The following is a 21448-nucleotide window of genomic DNA, read 5'->3' on the forward strand; positions in this document are numbered from 1 at the left end:
ATTTATATTATAATATTAATTATAATATTAATTAATAAATAATATTAATAATAATAGTATTATATGATTATCACAACTGAAAAATGTACCATTTCCTAAAGAAAAAGAGTTACAAAAATCTGGTTGCATAATTCTCGAAACTTACGCAAAAATTAGAGTTAATGACACTTGCTTCTAGTTGCGAGGAATTAACTATGCGCTTCACAGGAACAGTCTCAGTCAGATATTTTATTCTATTCTTCCCGTGATTGTTGCACAGCATTATTATTTTGTTGCTTGCATGTACACCAAATTCATGGTAGCATATAACACGTACTTAACCGCGTAACAATGCCGGAAGCGTTTCTGTGAACCATTCTCAGTCATGCATAAAAATCATTTTTCTTTCTAGAGATTTTTTCAATGAGAGGTGTTCGTTAGTTACGAGGAAGCAGTATTTTTTAAATTTGTAAACTATTCAGAACCCTGTTATTATTATTTTTGTATGCTTCTATTAAAAAGCGCATGGTGCAATTTTAGATTGATTCTAGAATCATCTCTAAATAACTCGAAACAATTTAAAATTATTTTTGTCGATAAACCCGCGTTTATGATTGGATGAAGCTGTCAGTTTCTTTCGCATTTAAAATAAAAAGCCTGTAAACTGTATGCTTATAAGAAAGAGAAGGTTTTAAAAATAATATATTCAATACCAATAATAAACGGAACAATGGTGCCCAGTATTTTGATATACAAAACACAATGTGTAGATTTTTTCAGATTTCTGAAAAAAGAAGCTATTTGTTAGAATTTTTAAATGTTTCATGAGAATGAAAAAAATTTCTTAAACTTCCTGGTAAAATTTAAACTGATTCTTTATTTTTTTAAATTACTTTGAAGAGAAATTTGGAAAGAAACTGAAAACATTTTTAATTATTTCCTAAAATTTCGAAAAAGAATGTAGACGATTTCAAAGCCAAATTTTTTCAATTAGCAAGATTACAAAGTTTCGTAAAAAATTCGATCAAGTTTAAATGACATTGAGAAATTTTAAAAAGATGCAAAATTCAGTTGAAACATTAAAACATTTTTTTTAATAGAAAAAGCGTATATTCTTTAATATTTTGAAATAAAACTTTCGAAGCTTCTGAAAAATTATGACAGTTTGCACGATCATAATTTTTTTTTCCTGGTAAAATTTGAACTGTTACTATATTTTTTTAAATAAAGAGTTAAAAACATCTTAAATTATTTTCTATAATTTCTAAAAAGAATGTAGACGATTTTAAAGACAAATTTTTCAATTAGCGTGATTACAAAGATTTATACAAAATTCCGATAATATTAGAAGGCATTTAGGAGTTTTAAAAAGATTAAAAATTATTTAAAAGTTGGAAACATTAACACAAAAATAGAAAAAGTTTACATTTTTGAATATTTAGTAAAACAAATTTTGACGCTTCTTAAAGATTTAGAGAGATTTCAAGATAGCGTAAAAAAATTTCTTAAAATTCCTGGAAAAATAAAAAATTGCCTTTTAGTTTTAAAATCCAATTTTCATTGAATATTTAAAAAGACTTTAAAACATTTCAAAAGATTTCCAAAATTGTCCAAACAGAATCTGGGAGAATTACATTGCCTTTTTTTCATTTCAAAAAATTTTAGTTCGAATAATTTTTAAAGATATTTAGAAGGTTTACATATTTCGAAAATTATAAAATAATTTTAAATCTGAAAAGATTTACAAAAAATTCAAAACGAAATTTAAATTTTTTAAGATCTTGACCAAATTTTCGAAACTTTTTAAGAAGTTTGAAAAGCTCCAAGAAAATAAAAAACTTTCCTTGAGATTCCTGGGAAAATGATTAATGTCCCTTCATTTCGATAAATTGATTTTTAAAGAAAATATAAAAAGGTTTAAAAACATTTCAGAACTATTCTACAAATGGCGAAAGAAATCTGAAAAAAGTAATAAATATCTTTTTAACTGACTCGACATTTTCCTAAAATCTTGCAAAATCCTGTAAAATAAAAAAAAATTATAATTTTTACATAATTATAAAATCTGGAAAAATCTGTTTGCATTTTATCAAAAATCTTACGAAAGTGATATATCTAAAACCAGAAAAACAAATAAAAAGATTAACCTAAAAATAAATAATTATTCTGAGTTTTAGTTTATATTCAAAATCGTCTATCCCCTCAAATTATAATTTGGATGAAAATTTTAATCTTTTTCGGCTGAAAAACTTTTTTTGTTTCTTAAAAAGTTTAACTACATATTTTTTTGAAAATTAGGCTTTCTGGTTCAAAAATTTATCTGTTTTTGGTTGGCAATTCTACTATCTTATTTTTAATTCTTATTTTTTTGGTAAAAATTGAAAGTTTTGGTAAAAAATTCAACTGTTTTGTTGAAAAATCATATATTTTTGTTAAAAATTAACATGTTTTGTACAAAAATCGTCTCTTATGAAAAAAAAATTATTTTTTGCTTCACTATGTATCTGGTAATAATTAACTTTTTAGTCGAAGATTCAGCTATCAATTATGTTACTCTTAAGTTCAGATATCATATATGTTCCCCAGATAATATATTCAATAATTTAAAAATAATAATAAAACTTTATACCGCTAAGAAAAGCATATTTTCATAATAAATTTCAGGATCTCTATAAATCATCTTAAACATTTTTTTGGTGATTAATAAACATTTTCATGTTATAAATTTAAAATTCTTACAAAAAATATAGAAGTTTTGATAAATGAAAAAATAGACGAGACCCTTTAGTTTTTAATAGCTAAAGTTTTCCTACATTTTTTATTTACGAACATTTTTAACACATTACAATTCTCAAGAGTTCAGAAAAATTGGTTATATTTGTTCCCAATTTTTGATACAAGTTTTCCGTTGAAATATTTTTTATCGTTAATCCACAAAATTAAACATTTCATTCCAAATTTCGAAAAACATGTATGCGCGCACGTAGCGCGCTTTTGCTACTTGTCCTTATTTGAAAAAGCGCATGGTGCCATTTTCGATTAATTCTCGAATCATCTCGAAATAACTCGAAAAAATTTGAAATTTTTGTTGTCGGGAATCCCGTTTTCGTGATTGGATAAAGCTTTAATTATTTGTTTGCCATTTAAGAGAAGTCTGCAAAATTGAGGTTTATGAGGAATGTGAGGTTATTTAAACACTATGTTCAATTATATTAATATTGATAGTAGTTAATCTGCAGATATTTGTAGATTTCTAAAAACAGAAGCTCTTTGAGAATTTAGAAAATCTTCAAATGAAAACAATTATTTCTTAAAATTCCTGGGAAAATTTAAACTGATATTTTATTTTTAAAAATAAATTCGAAGAGAAAGTTGGCAAATATTTCAAACATTTTTTAATTACGTCCTGAAATGTTTAAAAATGAATTGCACGATTTTAAAGCAAAAATGTTGAATTATCAAAATTACAAAGTTATATAAAAATTTGATTAAGTTTAAGAAGTATTTAGAAGTTTTGAAAAGTTTCAAACTTAATTTAAAACATGAGCAAATCTATAAAACGTTGGAAAGAGCTTAGGTTTTTAATTTTTTGGAAATTAAATTTTTTTTTAATTTTTCAATTAGCGTGATTACAAAGTTTTATAACAAATTCAACTAATATTAAGAGACATTCGAAAGTTTCAAAAAGATAAAAAATTGATTTAATAGATAAAAACATTTCAAAAAACTTTAAAAAGTTTATATGTTTGAATATTTGGCAATAATAATCTCGAAGCCCGTCTAAGGATTTTAAAATGTTACACTATAATAAAAGATATATTTAAAAATTCATAGGATAATTAAACTAATTTTTTTTTTAAAGAAAATTTTTTTAAATATTTAAAAAGACTTAAAAAGATTTCCAAAGTTGTCAAAACAGAATCCGGAAGATTTGAAGACAATTCTTCAGAATTATAGGAAAATTGTTGGAAAAATGTTTATAATTTAAAACAATATTTAGAAGCCTTAAATGTTTAGAAAGTGATTCAAAATATTTTGAAATTTGAAACTATTTACAAAAATTCAACGCAAAATGTGAAGTTTTGAAGCTTTTTAAGAAGTTTAAGAGGCTTCAGAAAAATCAAAAACTTTTTTTATTTTGGAAAATTCTTTTTTAGAAAATTAAGGAATTTTCTGAAGATTCTAAAAGATTTCTACAACTGTCGAAACAAATTTAAAAGATTTAATGATTATTTTTTATTTATTAACAAATTTTAATGAATTTTCAAATTAATTGATGAGTCTGTAACTGAAGTACTTGAATTTTTAACCAAAAAGATAAATTTTCAACCAAAGATGCTATAATTTAATTTTTGATAACAAAATTAATTTTGAACCAAAAATCAAATAAATTTTCAACAAAATAGGTAAACTTTTAACCAATGAAATCCACTTTTAACAAAAGAGTTTAACTAGAATACTTGAATTTACAACAAAAAAGTAGAATTTTTAACAAAAAAGATAAATTTTCAAACTGAAGATTAATTTTCTTCAAAAAGGCGGGTTTTCAATGAAAAGCATGAATTTTCAACGAAATACATAGTTGAATTTTCAACTAAGAAAGAAAATTTTTCCATAAAATAGTTGAGTTTTGAACTGAAAAAAATTAATTTTCTACCAAAACTTGAATAGCTAAATTGTCAGTGAAAATAGAAATATTTTTGATTAAACTGCTTGGATTTTAAACTAAAAACGATTAATATTCAACCAAAAATTGAATAGTTACATTTTCTCTGAAAAAAATTAATTTTCAATCAAAGAGGCGTGTTTTCAATAAAAATAATATAATATTAACTTTATGTAGCTACATTTTAAATTTAAAAGGGACGAATTGACGACAAAGAAGATGAACTTCTACCAAAAAAGATTTTCTTAAGAAATACACGGATTTTCAACTCAAAAATTAAAATTTCATCAACAAAAAAGTAATGCTGAAAACAATAGTTACATTTTAAAACAAAATAATGAAATTTTAACTAAAATTATGAATCTTTAACTGGAATAGTTAAATTTTAAACAAAAAATTAAAAAATAAATATTTTTTAACAACAACAAAAAATTAATGTTTCAACTGAAATAGGAAAATTCCCAGTAAAGAAAATTAATTTTAAACCAAAGAAAAAACGAATTTTCGACCAAATATCTCATTTAGTAACCAGAGAGATGAATTTTTAATTAAAATGATGAATCTTTAACCAAAAAATTAAGTTTTAACGAAGAGTTTAAATTTTAAACAAGTAATTTAATGTTTATTCAAAAAAGATTAATTCGGAACGCAAAATTTTGTGTTTGATATTTCAACCACAAGTTGAGTTTTTAACTAATGAAGAGTTTTCAGTTGAGAAAGAGAAAAAATGGGCAACATTGTTTGAATTTTCAAGCAAAATAATGATTTTTTGACGGAAAAGATTAATTTTCTACCAAAAATAACAAATCTTCAACCTAAAATATAATAGTTAAATTTTCAGGTAAAATAATAATTTTTAAGGAATTTGTAAAAAAAGTGTTGTCCTTTTTTTTTGTTAAAAATTTCTTTTGAAGATTCGTCAGCTATTGGCTAAATTATTTTTAAATTTTCACCCGGAATCCAAAATAAAATTTTTATATTCACCTTGGATATTTCAATTTTCAGGATTTTTAAAATGCGGTTAATTTATATCATCCTTTTATATCTATAATATGATTTTTATCGTACTGAATAAATTTAAAAAATACTAAGTTGAATCCTAGGGTACTAAAAATATATAATGTTATATTTTTTCTCTGAGCAGAAATAAATAAGCTTTTGTAAGAAGATTTCATATATTTTAATTGTACAATTTTGAAAAAAAAATTAATGTCGATCTTTTGTCGTTATTTTAATAATATTCCTAAGGGCTTTAGTTCTGTCAATTTTGATCAAATTTCTGTTTTTTTATTTTTTATTATTTTTATATTTTTTATATTATTATTTTTATATTTTTATATTATTATTAATAATTTTCTATATTACGAAGCAATTAATATATTTTGTACTCTTTTAAACAAAGTACTCGGAATATGAACACAGTTTCGCGAGTTTATTATAAATAATGTTTTTTCGTTTCTGGTGATTCAATTAATGTGTTTAATTTAGAAAGCTGTGGCAAATTGTATTGGAAGATTTTCCAAAATATATTAATACTATCGATTAATTAAATAATTGAATAATACTAAAAACATGATTAATAATTTCGTAAATTTGTCTCTGAAGTGTATCAATTTGAATAAATAAATTTAATTTTTTACTAAAAAAGGTAATTTTTCCACCAAAAATTGAACAGTTAAATTTTCAGTTAATAAAATTAATGTTCATCCGAAGAGATAAATTCCCCACTAAAGTCATAGAATATTCCATCAGAATAGTTACATTTTCAGTTAAAAAAATAATTTAAAAAAAATGGTTACATTTTCAAAAAAAGTGGTGAATTTTCAACTAAAATTATGAATCCTTAACTGGAATAGTTGAATTTTGTACAAAAAAATATGAATTTTCACCTAAAAAAGCTGAGTTTTTTAACGAAAAATGGACTCGTTAAATTTTTAATTAAAAGAGTTAATGTTTAACCAAAGAGATACATTTTTCACTAAAATGCCGAAATAGCTATGTGAATCAGTCCTACCTTGTAAATTGTAATTGATCTAAATTCATTATAATGTATATTTAAAAAAATTGACTGCAAAATTTAACACGCAAACTTATTTGGTTGTTGTTGGAAAAATTTCAATTAAAATGTATAAGGTAAGACTGATTCACGTATCCTGAATGGCGAATCCATTTAGTCATTCCGGATAGAAGCATACAAAATCTAATTATTTTATTTAAAAAAATATATTTTTTTAATTAATTTTAGTGCAAACAAAAAATATATATTTTCAACCCTCATTCCAATAAAAAATTTTCATAATATTTAGGTCAATTAATAACAATGTTTTTAAAAAAACAGCAAAGATGTCATCCAACCCTTCAAAAATATTTACTAAATTGTTAAAAAAGAATTTAGAAGATTTTGAGGAATGTTTTTTAATTTTACAGCATTTTTTCAAAATGTTACGAAAAATTTGAATGTTTTTCGAAAAATATTTTGAAGTTTTTAATCATTTAAAAATTTTATTTAAATTTCGAAAAGACTTGAAATAAAAGTATATTTTTAAAGATTATAAAATAAAATGTTGAAATAATTCGAGTCAACTTAAAAGATATTTATGAATTTTCGAAGAAATCTGTAAAATATTTTTAGATTTATTCCAAGCGTTAAAATGTCCTAAATATATTTTAAACTAACTTACATTTTTCATAACATTTTGTAATAACCTGTAAAATACAAAAAAATTCTCAGAAAATGTCTATAATTTTTGGTCAGATAAGAAATTTTCAAAAAGTTGTTTGGAATTTACTCTAGAAACCTAGGACAATTATATTGATATAACTTTAAATCAAATAAACAGACAAGCTTAAAAAAAAATCATCAGAAATTTCTATTATGCATCAAAAAAATACTTTTCCCTTCAAATTATAATTTGCCTCAAATTTTTTTCATTTCATGGCTGAAAATACTTTTTTTTGTTGAGAGTTCAACCATTTTTTGGAAGTTCATCTTTTTGGTTTGCAAGTTGTTCAGTTTTAGTAGATAATTCATCTCTTTTATTTTGGTTAAAAAGAAAAATCTTTTCTGGTTGCATATTTTGTTCAAAACTTGTCTTTTTCTTTAAAGTCAACTCTTTTTGATTTAAAATAAAAATAATTTTTAGTTTAAATATCCAGTATTATATTTTTGGTTGAGAATTCATCTTTTCTGATGGAACATTTAACTGCTTGAATTTGATTATAAATTCACTTTTTTCGTTGAAGATTCATCTTTTTACCAGAGGATTCAATTATTTTATTGAAAATTCGTTTTTTTATATGAATTCAACTTTTGTTTTATTTAAAATTTAAAAAAAAAGGGATTGAAATATCAACAACTATTACATTTTTCGTTGAAAATTCAGATTTTTTGGTAAATAATTCAACAAATTTGTTAAAAATATATTTTTTTAAATTGAAGATTCAGAATATTTGTTGAAAATTTGTCTTTTTTATGTAGAAAATAAATCTTTTTCGTAGAAAATTCATGTGTTTGATTTAAAATGAACTTTTTTCGTGAAAGTTCATATATTCAGGTTAAAAAATTAAACCGATTTGTAGAAAATTCATCTATTTTGGAAAATTTTTAATATTTTTCAGTAAAAAATGTTTTTTGGTGATTTCGCCTGTCTTTGATTTGAAATTAAAATCTTTTCGGATTGAAATATCAACTATTACATTTTTCGTAAAAAATTTATCTTTTATATTTAAAACCTGAACTATTAACTTGAAAACATTTTTGTTGAAATTTTGATCTGACATCTGAAATGTTCAAAAATCTTTTTCAATTTTCTCAAGCATCTAAGAATAATTATATGCATATAACCTTAAACACAAATTAACAAAAAAAAAGTTATTCGCAATTGTTCTTTTGTATTCAAAATTATTTTCCCCCTCCCATCGAAAAATTACACGCGCGATGTTTTAATTCGGTTGAAAGATAATTTGAATAAAAAATTAATTTCATAGTCTGCAGCCTTTGTTTTTATTGTTCTCAGAGCTCATTCCTACAAGCGTTGATCATAATATACAGTTTTTGCTTGAAAATAGAAGGCGTTCCGAGACTCGGTTCGGGAGAATATAATCAAGCGATAAGAAAAAGTATTCTCATGCGTGCATGAACCCAACTAACGGGAAACTCACCGAAAAACGAGACGCTCGTGTTCAGAATGGAGAAGAACAAATGAGTAATAAATTGTATAAGACGCGGAGAGGTTAACAACAACTTTTTCCAGATTAGGATTTTGTATTTTGATAAAAAGTCTTGTTATATTGTCAAAATTATAGATTTTATCGCAAAGATTTCAAAAATCCGTCACACAGCATATTTAGAATGGATGGATTGCGTGAAAAACTGGAATCTGTATTTTCGGAAAGTGGATTTTGGTGTTTCTAGAATTGCTACCACCGGCAATTGGGTGATGAGGGGAGCCGTGGAACCAAACGAGAGGCGGTGCTCATTCAAGCGTGACGAACAGGGCGAGGGCCGCACTTTCAGCGCTAGCCCTGTCTGCTTACGTTCAGAGTCCCTGAATTTATTTCGAAGGCCATGGCAAAAATTATATCTGAAAGTAAGAAAAGATTTACAAATTGGAGGTTACAAATTGCGGCCTCCTTTTTTCCACAACTGTCAAGATATTTCACGAAATTCTGAAATATTTCTAAAAATTTACTTTTAACTTGAGTCAATTTCATAGAGAGTGAGTAAACCCCATTGTTTACTTTTCAGTGAAATTTCGAAATAATAGGATACTTGTCTGCTTCCTGCGTTTATGATTTTTGTTATTTATTATTGTACTTTATCCTTCTCGGCTTTAATTAGGCGTATCTGAAACGCGCCGACATATATTGCAGCATTAACGACTTATCACTAGCGTTCAATTAGCTTTTCTTGTACTACTCTCACAATGTATACTCATTAAAAATTAAATACAGTTTGACGATTAATCATTTTAGTGACATTTTTCCAGATCATTTCTATTAATCATGGGTAGACTTTAATCATGCTCATGACATTGTAATGAATCAGTTCGGATAATTTATCTCTTTAAAGCTAATCTTAATCTTTCCTGGTGCAGTTATAAAATACTTGTAAAAAATATTCTTGAAATAATTCTTTGTTTAGCAAAATCATAATCGAAAATATCTTGATACCGAGATTGAGACGAATCCTACGAGCCGTCACAAAGTATATTTCGAATCATTATATCCCGAAATATCTTCGTTTTCATGACCGGTCTGCTCCTATCCATTGGCTCTGCTCATATCCGTTCGCTCTGCTCCTATCTGTCCGCTCCAATCTGCCAATCCGAGTCCTCGTTTGCTGCAATTCAGAAATATAATATTTAAAAATATGTCACTCTAAACCATATCGAGTGACGGCTTGTTTGAATTGCCTCGACTAGCTACATAATAATAGACTATTAAAAATCTAATAAAATTAAATAAGTATTTTGCACCTACCAGTTAGGCGCGTTAGAAATGAGATCGCAGATCAAATAAGCAATCGTGTTTGCAGCGACTATTTAGAGAGCAAAGAGAAGCTATGAGAAGCTTTATATATAGCTTCTCTTTGCTCTCCAAATAGTCGGGGAACTTGTGCTGCGCCCGGAATGCAGAAAAACAGCTTTGCCGTGTACTGCGCTTGGCATATGATATTCGCATGCACTCGAGACGTATGACAATCGTGCCTTACTGCGATTGACGTTTATCTCCTTTCTCACGGCGTTTCTCTTCTCGCGTGAAAAGAATGAATGCTAGAAAATTATCCTTCATTTAATCATTTCTTGTTCTCATATTTGTGTTGTGACTCACTTTTTGACGGTAGAAAAAATTCCTACACGTGCTAATTACCTATTGTTTGAAGAAAAAATAGTTTGAACTTTTTGTGATTTTTTTTTGTTAGAAATAATTTTAGATAAGGAATTTGCATTGTGGAGCCAGTTTAGAAATGAAGATTATTTGCTGATAATTACATTTTTACACGGAACTATTGTTTTCTCGCGGTAATTTTATCTTCGAATCGCACTGTCGATATCGTCACGGATGCCAGTCGTCACATACGTTTTATGCAATGAACTTCCAAGAAAGCGTAGTTCTTCTCTTTCTATTTTAAATGTCGACATCAAACTAGAAAATGTAAAATATTTTTATTATACAGAGGTTATCAGAAAAAGATTCGTATTATAAGTTTTATTGTTTTAATAGACAATCTTTAATTTGATAAGGGGCCGTACTAAAATTACGTAACAGCTCAAGGGGGGGGGGGGGTAGTCGACGCATTTTGTTACGATTTGTTACGGTAGGGGGCCCTTCACTCGTGTACGTAATTATTGCAAATTTGCAGAAAAACTTTCTCCTGAAGATTATCCTTTTAGTTCTGAATTTTACTATTTGATTGAAAATTTAACATTTTTCTTAAAAATAGATCCTTTTTGGTGAAAAATTCAACTGTTTTGTTGAAAATTCTTCTTTTTGGGTTAAAAATTCAACTCTTTTCAGATAACATTAACCTTTTGTTTAAAATTCATATTTTGTTGCTGATAGGTCAACTGAAATCTTTTTTTTCTAACAACTTTTTTTTCTGAAAATTTGTCTTTTTAATTTAAAAGTTCATCTCTCGGAGTAGAAATATTGCATCTTTGTTGGGTAAAAATGCAACTGTTTTGTTGAAAATTCAACTATTTTCTAGGAAATTTTATTTTGTTTAAAATTCATTTTTTGTGTTGAAAAGTCAATTGAAATCTTTTTCCATGAAAATGCAACCAATTTTTTTGTAAATTTGTCTTTTTGATTTAAAAATTCACCTGTTTTAGTAGAATTTTCATTTTTCTTGGACAAAAATGCAACTGTTCCATGCAAAATTTAACAATCCTGTTAAAAAGTCATACTTTTTAGTTAAAAATTTTCACTATTGAGCAGCAAATTAACTTATTGTTTACAATTCTCATTTTGGTGTTGAAAAGTAAACTGAATCTTCTTTGGATGAAAATTTTACCATTTTTTCTTAGTCTTGAATAAAAATGCAACTGTTCGGTTGAAAATTCAAATCTTTTTTTTAAATTTTGTGTTTTCGATTTTAAAATTTACCTGTTTTATTAGAAATTGCATCTTTCTTGGGTAAAAATTCATCTGTTTGGTTGAAAATTCAACAATTTTGTTCAAAAGTCATACTTTTTGGTTGAAGATTTTGTTGTATTGTTGAAAAGAGAAGTGAAATGATTTTTAGATAAAAATTAAACTATTTTTTGCGATTTTTTTTAAAAATTAGAAATTCATCTTTGAAGAGAAATTTCATCTTTCTTGCACAAAAATGCAACTGTTTGATTAAAAATTAAACTATTTTGTTAAAAAATTATTCCTCTTTCATTGAAAAGTCTACTATTTTGTTGAAAATTTAACTATTTCATAGAAAATTTACTTTTTATTTAAAAATTCGTGTTTTATATTGAAAATTAAGTTTTTTCATAGAAACTTATTTTTTGCAAAAAAAAAAATTAATATTCTACTCTTGAAAAGTCAGCTAAAATCTTGTTTAACAGAATATTGAACTTTTTTTGAAAAATTATATTTTTGAATTAAAAATTCATTTGTTTTAGTAGAAACTTAATTTTTTTATGAAAATGCAACTTTTTTGTTTAAAATTATTCTTCTTTGCCTGAGAAATCAACTATTTTGTTCGAAAGATTTGGTTCAATCACTTTGTTAAGAAATCTTTTTTTTTTTGAAGATTTATATTTTTAGTTAAAAATTCACCCTTTTGATTGCAAGTTTAACTATTTTGTTGAAAATTAATCTTTTTTAAAGAAAAATTCAAAGTTTTGGGTAAAAGTTAAACTACATTTTTAAACATTTCTTTTTAAATAAAATCTTATGTTTTTAGTTAAAAATGTATTTCTTTAGTGAAAAAGCCTTTTTTCAACATTAATTTTTAAACTTAAAATGTGACTATTCCAATTCTTTTAAGATTAATCTTTTTTAGTTAAAAATCCCCCTTTTTTGGTAAAAAAAAATTATTTTCTTGGTTTGAAATTTCATTTTTGTTGAATAAAAAGCCATCAGTTTCGTGGAAGATTAAGTTTTTGCTGAAAAATCATATATTTTGTTTGAAAAATTTAATTTTTATAGAGAAAATTCGTCTTTTGACTTGAAGTTCAACAATTTAGATAAACTTGTATTTCTTTCCTGAGTGAAAAATCTTTATTTCTTGAAAATTCGTATTTTTGGCTTTAAAATTCTTTTCTTTTTGTATAAATTTAATCTTTTTTGATTGAAATACAAAATATAACACTCTTTTGTTGTAAATTTATTTTCTTAGGTTGAAAATTCCACTATTATGTTAAAAATTTAATTATTTTGTGGAAAATTTAAGTATTGTGTTAAAAAGGCATCTTTTATAGTAGAAAAAAGATATTTTTGTTTAAAATAAATGATTAAATCAGAAAATTTGAAATTTGTATCTGAAGTACTATTTCATATCGCTTATAAAAGATTTTATTTCAAAAAATTATCAAACTAAAATGCCCCTGATTAATAAATACGAATTCACTTTGATATAATTTTGCTTACACTCGAGTACATTCTGTTCGTAACAGAGCGTTTCCCTCGATTCTTCTCATAGATAAAATTCCTCCTATATTTCTTCACGTGTCAAACGTATTATGCATTCGAGACACGTAGATGGTTATGCCACAAGACTTGGTCCTCGCAATTAGAAACTTTTCCGTATACTTTAAACAGTAGATTACATACTAAACACACCGGAACTGACAATCGTTTATGTCGTCTTAAAAGAAAGTCATCGTCAAGAAGAAATTCTATTTTATAATTTTTAACTCAAATTTTATGATTTTTCAAATCTAAAATAAAAAATAGCAATATATACGAGTAAAAAGAAGAACTCTTGTCCTCGATAATGTTTATGCTGAATAAGACGTAATGCATTTAGAAGGTTCGACTCATTGTCAGTTCATAGATATTAAATTAACACCTGTGCACGGTGAAGCCATTCTTCCACTCAGAACAAAGTAATTTTATTAAATGATTCGAAATTAATTTATTATGAGATGAACTATTGAAGCGTTTATTTTTAAGTCGTGAATTTTTTATTTAATTATGCTCTAGAATTATAGCTGAGTCCAACACGAATCCAACGAGCCGCAACAACATGTGATTATGATAATTTAATCAGGATATATTCCAATTTAAATATAGTCTCCCCTAGTTAGAGTGCTCCCCTTATCGAGACGTTCGCAATCACGTGATGCCCCCACTCTCAGCTCCGCTTCGGTCCCTACTTGTGTTCTAAATAACTCCCAATCTTTTATTCACAAATATAGCGTGTGACTACTCATTTTATTCGGCTTATTGCCCTCTATAATTATAAAATTTCCAAAATTTATTCGTAGACAATTTACATTTACGCAATAGTTGTATAGACTTTATTTATTTTTCTTGTCGGCACGATCTTGAGAGTATAATTGTGCGTCGAGTGACCGTGTAAACGATCAGGCCCAGTATCCATTCTCCACATTACAATTGATAAATATGCATGAGCATTCACGACAAAGCAGAGATCCATTTGAGATCCATTCGGAGGTCATTTGCGGACACGTGACTGGGACCGGCGCGTACCCGGTACAAACACAATCTAGCGAATCGAGTCAGTACGATTTGCGACCTCTTTGGCGTCGACGTGGGAGGAATAGGAAGTTGGACATTAAACCTTAAACCTTCAGTTATCTACCTTTCAACGTTTAAGCACTTTTGAAATAGCGCGTTGGTGATTTGCGGTCGCTTAGCTGGAAAAAGCCGAGCTGATCACTTTTTGTCCCCGGGGGATGAGGCGAAGATCCCGGAAATGAAACCATTTACCTTTTATTGCTGAACAGCCACTCCTCAGTAAAATACAGAAGCACTTTGTGACTGGTTTTTGCATTAAAAATTGAATTTATATTGCACATTTTTTCATATTAGCGAAGAGTTATTTATAAATCTGAAAATTGTGTGCGAGGATTTCACTAAACACGAAAGGAGCGGGTGTCTAAACGCGGATAATGTCATATTGGATGATGAAACGCGAAAGGATTTGGCCTTCTTATCCAAGGCTTGCAGCTCCAACGATTAACAATTTGCTGCACATTGAGTAGCTTTTACGCGAGGTGCAACTGATCCTGTGTTAGCCGCAGGTTGGTAAGAAAAAAAAACTAGGAATTCGAGCAAAAACTATAGTAAACGTCTAAGGCAAAAACAGATTTTAGAGCCTCTCATTCGCTCATGTGACTATGAATAATTATATCACTGATCTTCACTTGAAGAATGCCTTTTAAAAGGTTATTTACACATTGGAATATTTTTTCTTAAGTTAGGCACTTTTTAATTTTCAAAACATATTCTAGTAGCGGAGATCAAGACGAGTCCAATGAACCGTGACATGCCATATTTATGATAATTTAATTACGTAATATTTAAATTTCTACTGAGTAATCCGATTCAATCCAATCGCTCCTGCCCAAACAAACCAAGCGCTCTGACTCAACCCTTTGTGTTCATTGTTTTGATGCTAAGAAATTCGTGAAATGGTTGCAGCTTATTGGAGCGATCGGGAGGACTGAATCAAACCGGTAGAATGGATTACTCCCACCACAATAATTCCGGCCGCTCCGCCAATCAATCCAAAGATCCAGTATTCCAAACTATATCGTGTGACGACTCGTTGAACTCCTCTCGACGAGTCCTGCGTATCTGTCTAGTTAATTTTCCGGAGAAGTGACATATGCATAAATTTGTTGCCATGATACATCTGTTTTAAATTCAGTGATGTCGCGGTTTGGTACGTCTTAGCATATTTTAAATCTGTGAAGTCATAAAGATGACGCGAACAACTTATATACAGTGTAATGCTTACTTATAATAATTGCGACGCCGATTATGACAATGACACCGTGATTTGTTCTCACGTATAGTGTATTTCAGGATTAAATTTATGCAGCTTAGAAAGAAGTGGGTCGTGTCACGAATACCTCGATCTCTCATCTCGGATCACTTCTACTTTTAGCAAGGCAGGGGACAAAAAACGGTAACGCTTACGCGCAATCTGAGTGCATTGCATGCATTCTCACATTGATTTCTCAAACGCGCAAGAACGTGTCTGTCGTGCGCCTCTGTGCATGCGTTCAAGGTTCATAGGCACGTGTCTTTTCATAATTAATAAATAATTAAAATTAATTTTGTTCTGTTTAATTGAAAGTTCTCTTTTAGTTTTCAAAGCTAATTAAAAACATTCTTTGTAATGAAAGATACTTATTCGATTTAAAATTTGTTGTTCAGATTAATGATATTTAAAAGGGAAATTAACAGAATTAAATTGATTGAATTATTTAGAAGTTACTTGTAGCTAACCTAGTATCGCACTTTTCGATTTCACTTTAATTTTCTTCGTTCTTATACACTTGCAGGATTAGATAAAGCATGAGTCGTGAATGCTCTCATTTTTCTAATGCGAGAGCATTCGCTTTTTAATATGACCGGATAAAGATAATTTAATAATAATTATACAATAAAATAACCATAGAAAGGAAAATTATTTGCTCTGTTAGGCGAAAGTTTTATAATTGTATGTTTTTATAATGTTTGCATGTTTTTATGAAAAGTCTCTTGTAATGAGTTAGTTAATGTATAATCTTTGTAGATTATTTCAAAAATCGAAAAATATATTATTTTTATTGATGTGTAATTGTAGTGGAGTTTCAGATGAATTTAATGAGCCGTAAGAAAGTATAACTAGGATAATTTTGTACTGAGATATTCTGGATTGAATTTGCACGAATAGTGCCGTTTTGGCTAATCTGATGCTTCACTCCTCAATCTGACACTCCGCTCTTCAATCTGACGCTCGCTTCTTAATCAGGTCGCTCCGCTCCCGAAATTAAAAGATTGATATCTCGTAATCTATAAGCTGGAAATATATCTTGCAACAGCTCGTTTTAATCGTCTCGGTTAGCTCTATAATATTTAGCTGATCTTTGGCTCATTTTTTAAAATACTTTTTCTTTTTTTTTGTTGCAGAAATTTTGGAGTCGGTTGTAAGTCGAGGCCGACAAAATGAGGAATTCGACATTGCTGAAATGGGCACACAACTCGACCAATAACAAAAACGGGTCCAACAAAAATGGAAGTGAGTTCAAAATATATAAAAAATAATTATGAAATGTAAGATTAGTTGTAACTGATAAAACGTTTTTTTTTATAAAAGGTTTTATTATTGGCGAATCTAATAGTTGCTTAAGTAAGTAGAAAGATTAAGATAAGGTAGGAAGATTTCCATGCTGTTGCCAGGTGCATGGTAGCAAGTGCGTCACGATGTACAATTTTTGTTGCAGGTACGGGTAGAAACTGGATACACCCACCGGATGCACTTCAAAAAGGTCACATCGCCTACCTAGTCAAGGTATTGAGTCATTTATGTTAATTTATTTAAAAGGACGATTATCCTTATCATTTATCATTTATTTTTTACTCTGGACCAAGAAATCGAATAACTTGACTCTAGAAAATCACAATTTAAGATTCAAATTGTTGATAAGTTTATAAGTTATAATTTTCAGTTGAAATTATTTAACAATTTGAGGTTGAAACACTTGAAATTGTTAGGTTTCGTTCATATTGTTTGAAATTATAAAATAAAAGTCCTGTTGAGCGATTAAAATAAAAGCCGTTTCAAATAAAATATAATTGTAATTTTCGAATTTTCGGTATTATATCATTTACATTTTAAATCGCTTTATAATTTTAAGATTTTAGTTTCAAGTTTAAAATTTTTAACCGAGGTTTAAACTGAAAGTATTTGAAATTCATCATTTTAAAATTAAAGAAAATTCTGTAAAGATTTCAAAAAAATTTTTAACTCTGATCATTTAAAATTAAAATAGAATATTATTCTTAACGGCTCAACAGTTTAAATTCTAAAAAAAATGTTAGTAGTTAAACAAAATTAAAATTAAATAATTTGAGATAGCATAAATAATTACAAGTTCAAAACGTTACAAATAAAATAATTTTGAATCTTTTGAATTCATGATAAGTCAAATAAAAAATGGAAAAAATGAACATTTATAATTCACTTTTAATTTACCCTTGGGTTACTTTTTTTACTTTTAAAATAAAAAATGTTTTATTTGACAAATTTTATATAAATTAATTATGTCAAATTCCAATAATGTAAATTGTTAAAAATTCATTCTTATTTTTCGAAATAAAATACGATAAAGTGTAATGGTCCAAAAATGGATACTTTGTGAAAATTTGTAATTGCGTTTGTACATTTTTTTTAGAAGTTACCCAATTCTAGAAAAAAACTTGTAGATTTTTGTAGAAATATTTTGGTAACTTTCCATTGTTTTTAAACGAATTGTTAAAATTGTAATAAATGTACCAAACAAATAATGAATTTTCAACGAAACAGTTGAGCTTTCGATTTTCAATTAAAGAAAATAATTTTTTAACCAAAAGTTACTTTTCGACAAAAATATAAATTAATTTTCAATCGTTTTAATTCAACAAAGAAGTTGAATCCTCTACCAAATAATGAATTTTTAACAAAGAAGATTAATTTTTTATCCAAAGATAAATTTGAAACAAAAGAGTTAATTTACCAAGTAAAAAGTCAAAATTTTAAAAAAACACTTGGCTTTTGAAGAGGCAAAGATGAATCTTGAATAAGAAAGGTAATTTTCAATCTAGAAAGATTTGTCAATCAAGAAGTTGAATTTTCAACTAAAAAATATAAATATCCAAACAAAAATGGAATCGTTACATTTTCTATCTAAAAGATTAATTAAGAGAAAGAATTTTCATCTAGTTATATTCAACCAAAAATACGGTTTTTTCATAAAATAGTTGAATTCTCAGCCAAATAGATGATTCTTCCACAAAAAATATGAATGCTCTACCCGAAAAGACAAATTTTCTACTAAAGAGTTCATTTTTTAGCTTATAACTGGTAAATTTTCGGTAAAAAATGGAATATATAATTTATCAAATAAGGACATTAATTTTCAACCAAACAAGAATGAATTTTCAATAACATAGTTCAATTTTCAATCTTAAGAGGTGAATCTTAACAAAAAGAGTTGTGCGTCTGGATATCACAAACGACCTTAGCGCGTGGACTCCAGCCAGTCTAGTAGGCAAGAGAGGGGATAACGCGATGCTACGGGCTGAGTTAATTGGACAAATAATTTTAAAGCTGCCGCAATATCCAATCAACTTGTCCCGTAGCATCGCGTTATCCCCTCTCTTGCCTACTAGACTGGTTGAGTCCACGCGCTAAGGTTCTTGTGCAATCCGGACGCTCAATTATGAACCAAATAGTTAAATTTTCAAATAAAAAGAATAAAGTTCTACCCAAAAAAGATGAATTTTCTACTAAATGGTTGATTTTTCAACTTATAAAGGATACACTTTCAATCAGAAATTTAATAATTAAATTTTCAGATAAAGAAATTAATTTTTGCCCTAACAAAAATAAATGTCGAAGAAAATAGTTCAATTTACAATATAAGAGGTGAATCTTGAAAAAAAAAGATTTTTTAACCAAATGATTAAATTGTCAACTAAAAAGAATAACATTTTACCGAAAAAGATGAATTTTCTACAAAATTGTTGAATTTTCACCTTATAACTGATACTTTTTCAGCAAAAAATGGAATAATTAAATTTTAGATGAAGAAATTAATTTTTAACCAACCAAAAATTCATTTTTAATAAAATTGTTAAATTTACAATCTAAGAGGTGAATCTTAAAAAAAGAATTTTTAACCAAATAGTTAAATTTTCAACTAAAACGATGAACTTTTTAAGAAAAAAAAAAGACAAATTTGCAATAAAATACGTGCATTTTTAACAAAATTGTTGATATTTGAAGCCGAGAAGACGAATTATGTACAAAAAACAGTTGAACTTTTAATCAGACAGATTCTAACGAAATTAAGTGTTTATTGAAAGTATAATTACCACATCATTTTCACATTGTGCCTTCGTATAGCCTCATTATCTGTTGATACTTTTTTAGACTGAGCTCTGGTTTTAGGTAAATTATTTGAAAATATCCATAAATGCCCCTTAATTTCGATCGAATCGCTGATTTTCTACTAAATAGTTGAATTTTTAAATAAGTAGTTCAATTATTAATGAAGAAGTTAAATTTTTCTATCAAAATAGTTGAATTGTCAAACAAAAATATGAATTTTTACCAGAACAATTGAATTTTCAACTAAAATTATCTTTATTTAAAATAAAAAACTATTACATTGTCAATTAAAAAAATTAATTCTTGAACAAAGAAAATCCATAAATTTTTAACAAAATTGTCACATTTTCAATCAAAGAGATGAATTTTCCACTAAAATGGTGAACTTCCAAAAAAATGCATTTTCAACCAGAGTTGAAAGCAAAAAAACCTACTCCCCCTTAAAAGTGGTAACGTAGTTTATGCACGGCCCCTTATTGTAAAAATGCATTTCCTGGCTTAATTTAACTTTAATAATTTAATATTTAATAATTAAATAATTGGCTTATTTTTTCATTTCAATAAAAAAATGCTTTTAAAAGAAAACAAACATTTGACGAGTGCCATCATGAGTAGTTGTCTATCGTTGCATAATGTGTGTGTAAACTTGGCGCTTGCCTTTCATTTCATCATGCCCGATTCCCCGGCTGTACCTATAACGCGACAGGCACATGTCTTGAAGCCTCAGGGACAGTGCCAGGTGCTCGAACAAACCAATTTAACCTACAATACAAAACAGGTTCATTGAACTCCGAAACTCCAGGATCGAACGTTCTAGATCTCGAGCAATTGACAAAGAACCTACTCTCACATTGTCTCCTTTATTCCATCTTTTCAGTCATTTCCAAACTTGAGAAATTTTTAAGGCTCTTGGAGTCAGCTCTGACCTCAAAATTTAATCACCTCATTTTACTAAATAAATAATGTAATTAAATATTTATTTAGATACTTCTACAAAAAAGGGTTTCATAGCCTATTAGGTCGTTTATTATGTCGTTCAAACATTCCCCTCCCAAACTTTACCTCTAATCCTCCCCTACTCATCCTAATTTATAATCATTACTTCTACATCCCCTTCCCAACCCTTACTTTCCCTCCTTAATAACCCTTAATTCCTTTCCCATTATTTGCCCTCCTTCCCCTATCTACACTTTCCCTGATTCACTCTCATTTCCTCTACTTCGCATAATTCTCCTCTACTTATTTCCCCTCCCGTAATTTCTCCTCACTTTCCTATTTTTCCTTCCTTCACTTCCCCTAATTTCTCTTCCATCATTTCGCCTTACTTCCCCTACCCTCTCCCAGTAGTTCCCCTAAACCTCCTCTACTTCATTACCTCATTTCCTATACTTCCTCCCCCCATATTTCCTTTCACTTCTATATTACTCATTTACGCTAATTTCCCATCACCCTCTTCCCTTATTCCCCATACTTCTCCTTTTATCACTTCCCCTACTGCACATAGTTCTCCTCTCTTTGTTTCACCTCTTGTAATTTTTCCACGCCTCCCTATTCTCCCTCCCCTTAATTTCCCTAATTCTCTATCCAACTCTCTCATTTCCAACTCATTTCCTCGTATTCTTTCCTTCCTATTTCCTCTATAGTCTCCCCTTATTTTATTTCTCCTCACTTTCCATATTCCCCCCTCGTTTCCTCTGCTTCACCTAATTCTCCTATACTAATTTTCCCTGTCATAATTTATTTTCACTTGCCTCCCC

The 21448-nt window shown here is 27.8% G+C and overlaps 1 protein-coding gene across 3 annotated transcripts in view; it reads left to right on the top strand.

Moving 5' to 3' along the window:
* Positions 1–21448, top strand: part of LOC117173340 (PTB domain-containing engulfment adapter protein 1-like) — a 155527-nt gene that overhangs the window by 103897 nt on the left and 30182 nt on the right. For 2 of the 3 annotated variants that reach the window (XM_033361954.1, XM_033361875.1), the window contains 2 exons: positions 16730–16838; positions 17044–17111. In XM_033361954.1, coding sequence (XP_033217845.1) covers positions 16766–16838; positions 17044–17111 — 141 coding nt within the window. In that variant the 5' untranslated portion in view covers positions 16730–16765. Of the gene's footprint in view, positions 1–14374; positions 14851–16729; positions 16839–17043; positions 17112–21448 lie in introns of those variants that run through there. The other variant, XM_033362030.1, reaches the window with a different exon arrangement.

Source organism: Belonocnema kinseyi, chromosome 1 (assembly GCF_010883055.1).
Source record: "Belonocnema kinseyi isolate 2016_QV_RU_SX_M_011 chromosome 1, B_treatae_v1, whole genome shotgun sequence".
Lineage (NCBI taxonomy): Eukaryota > Metazoa > Arthropoda > Insecta > Hymenoptera > Cynipidae > Belonocnema > Belonocnema kinseyi.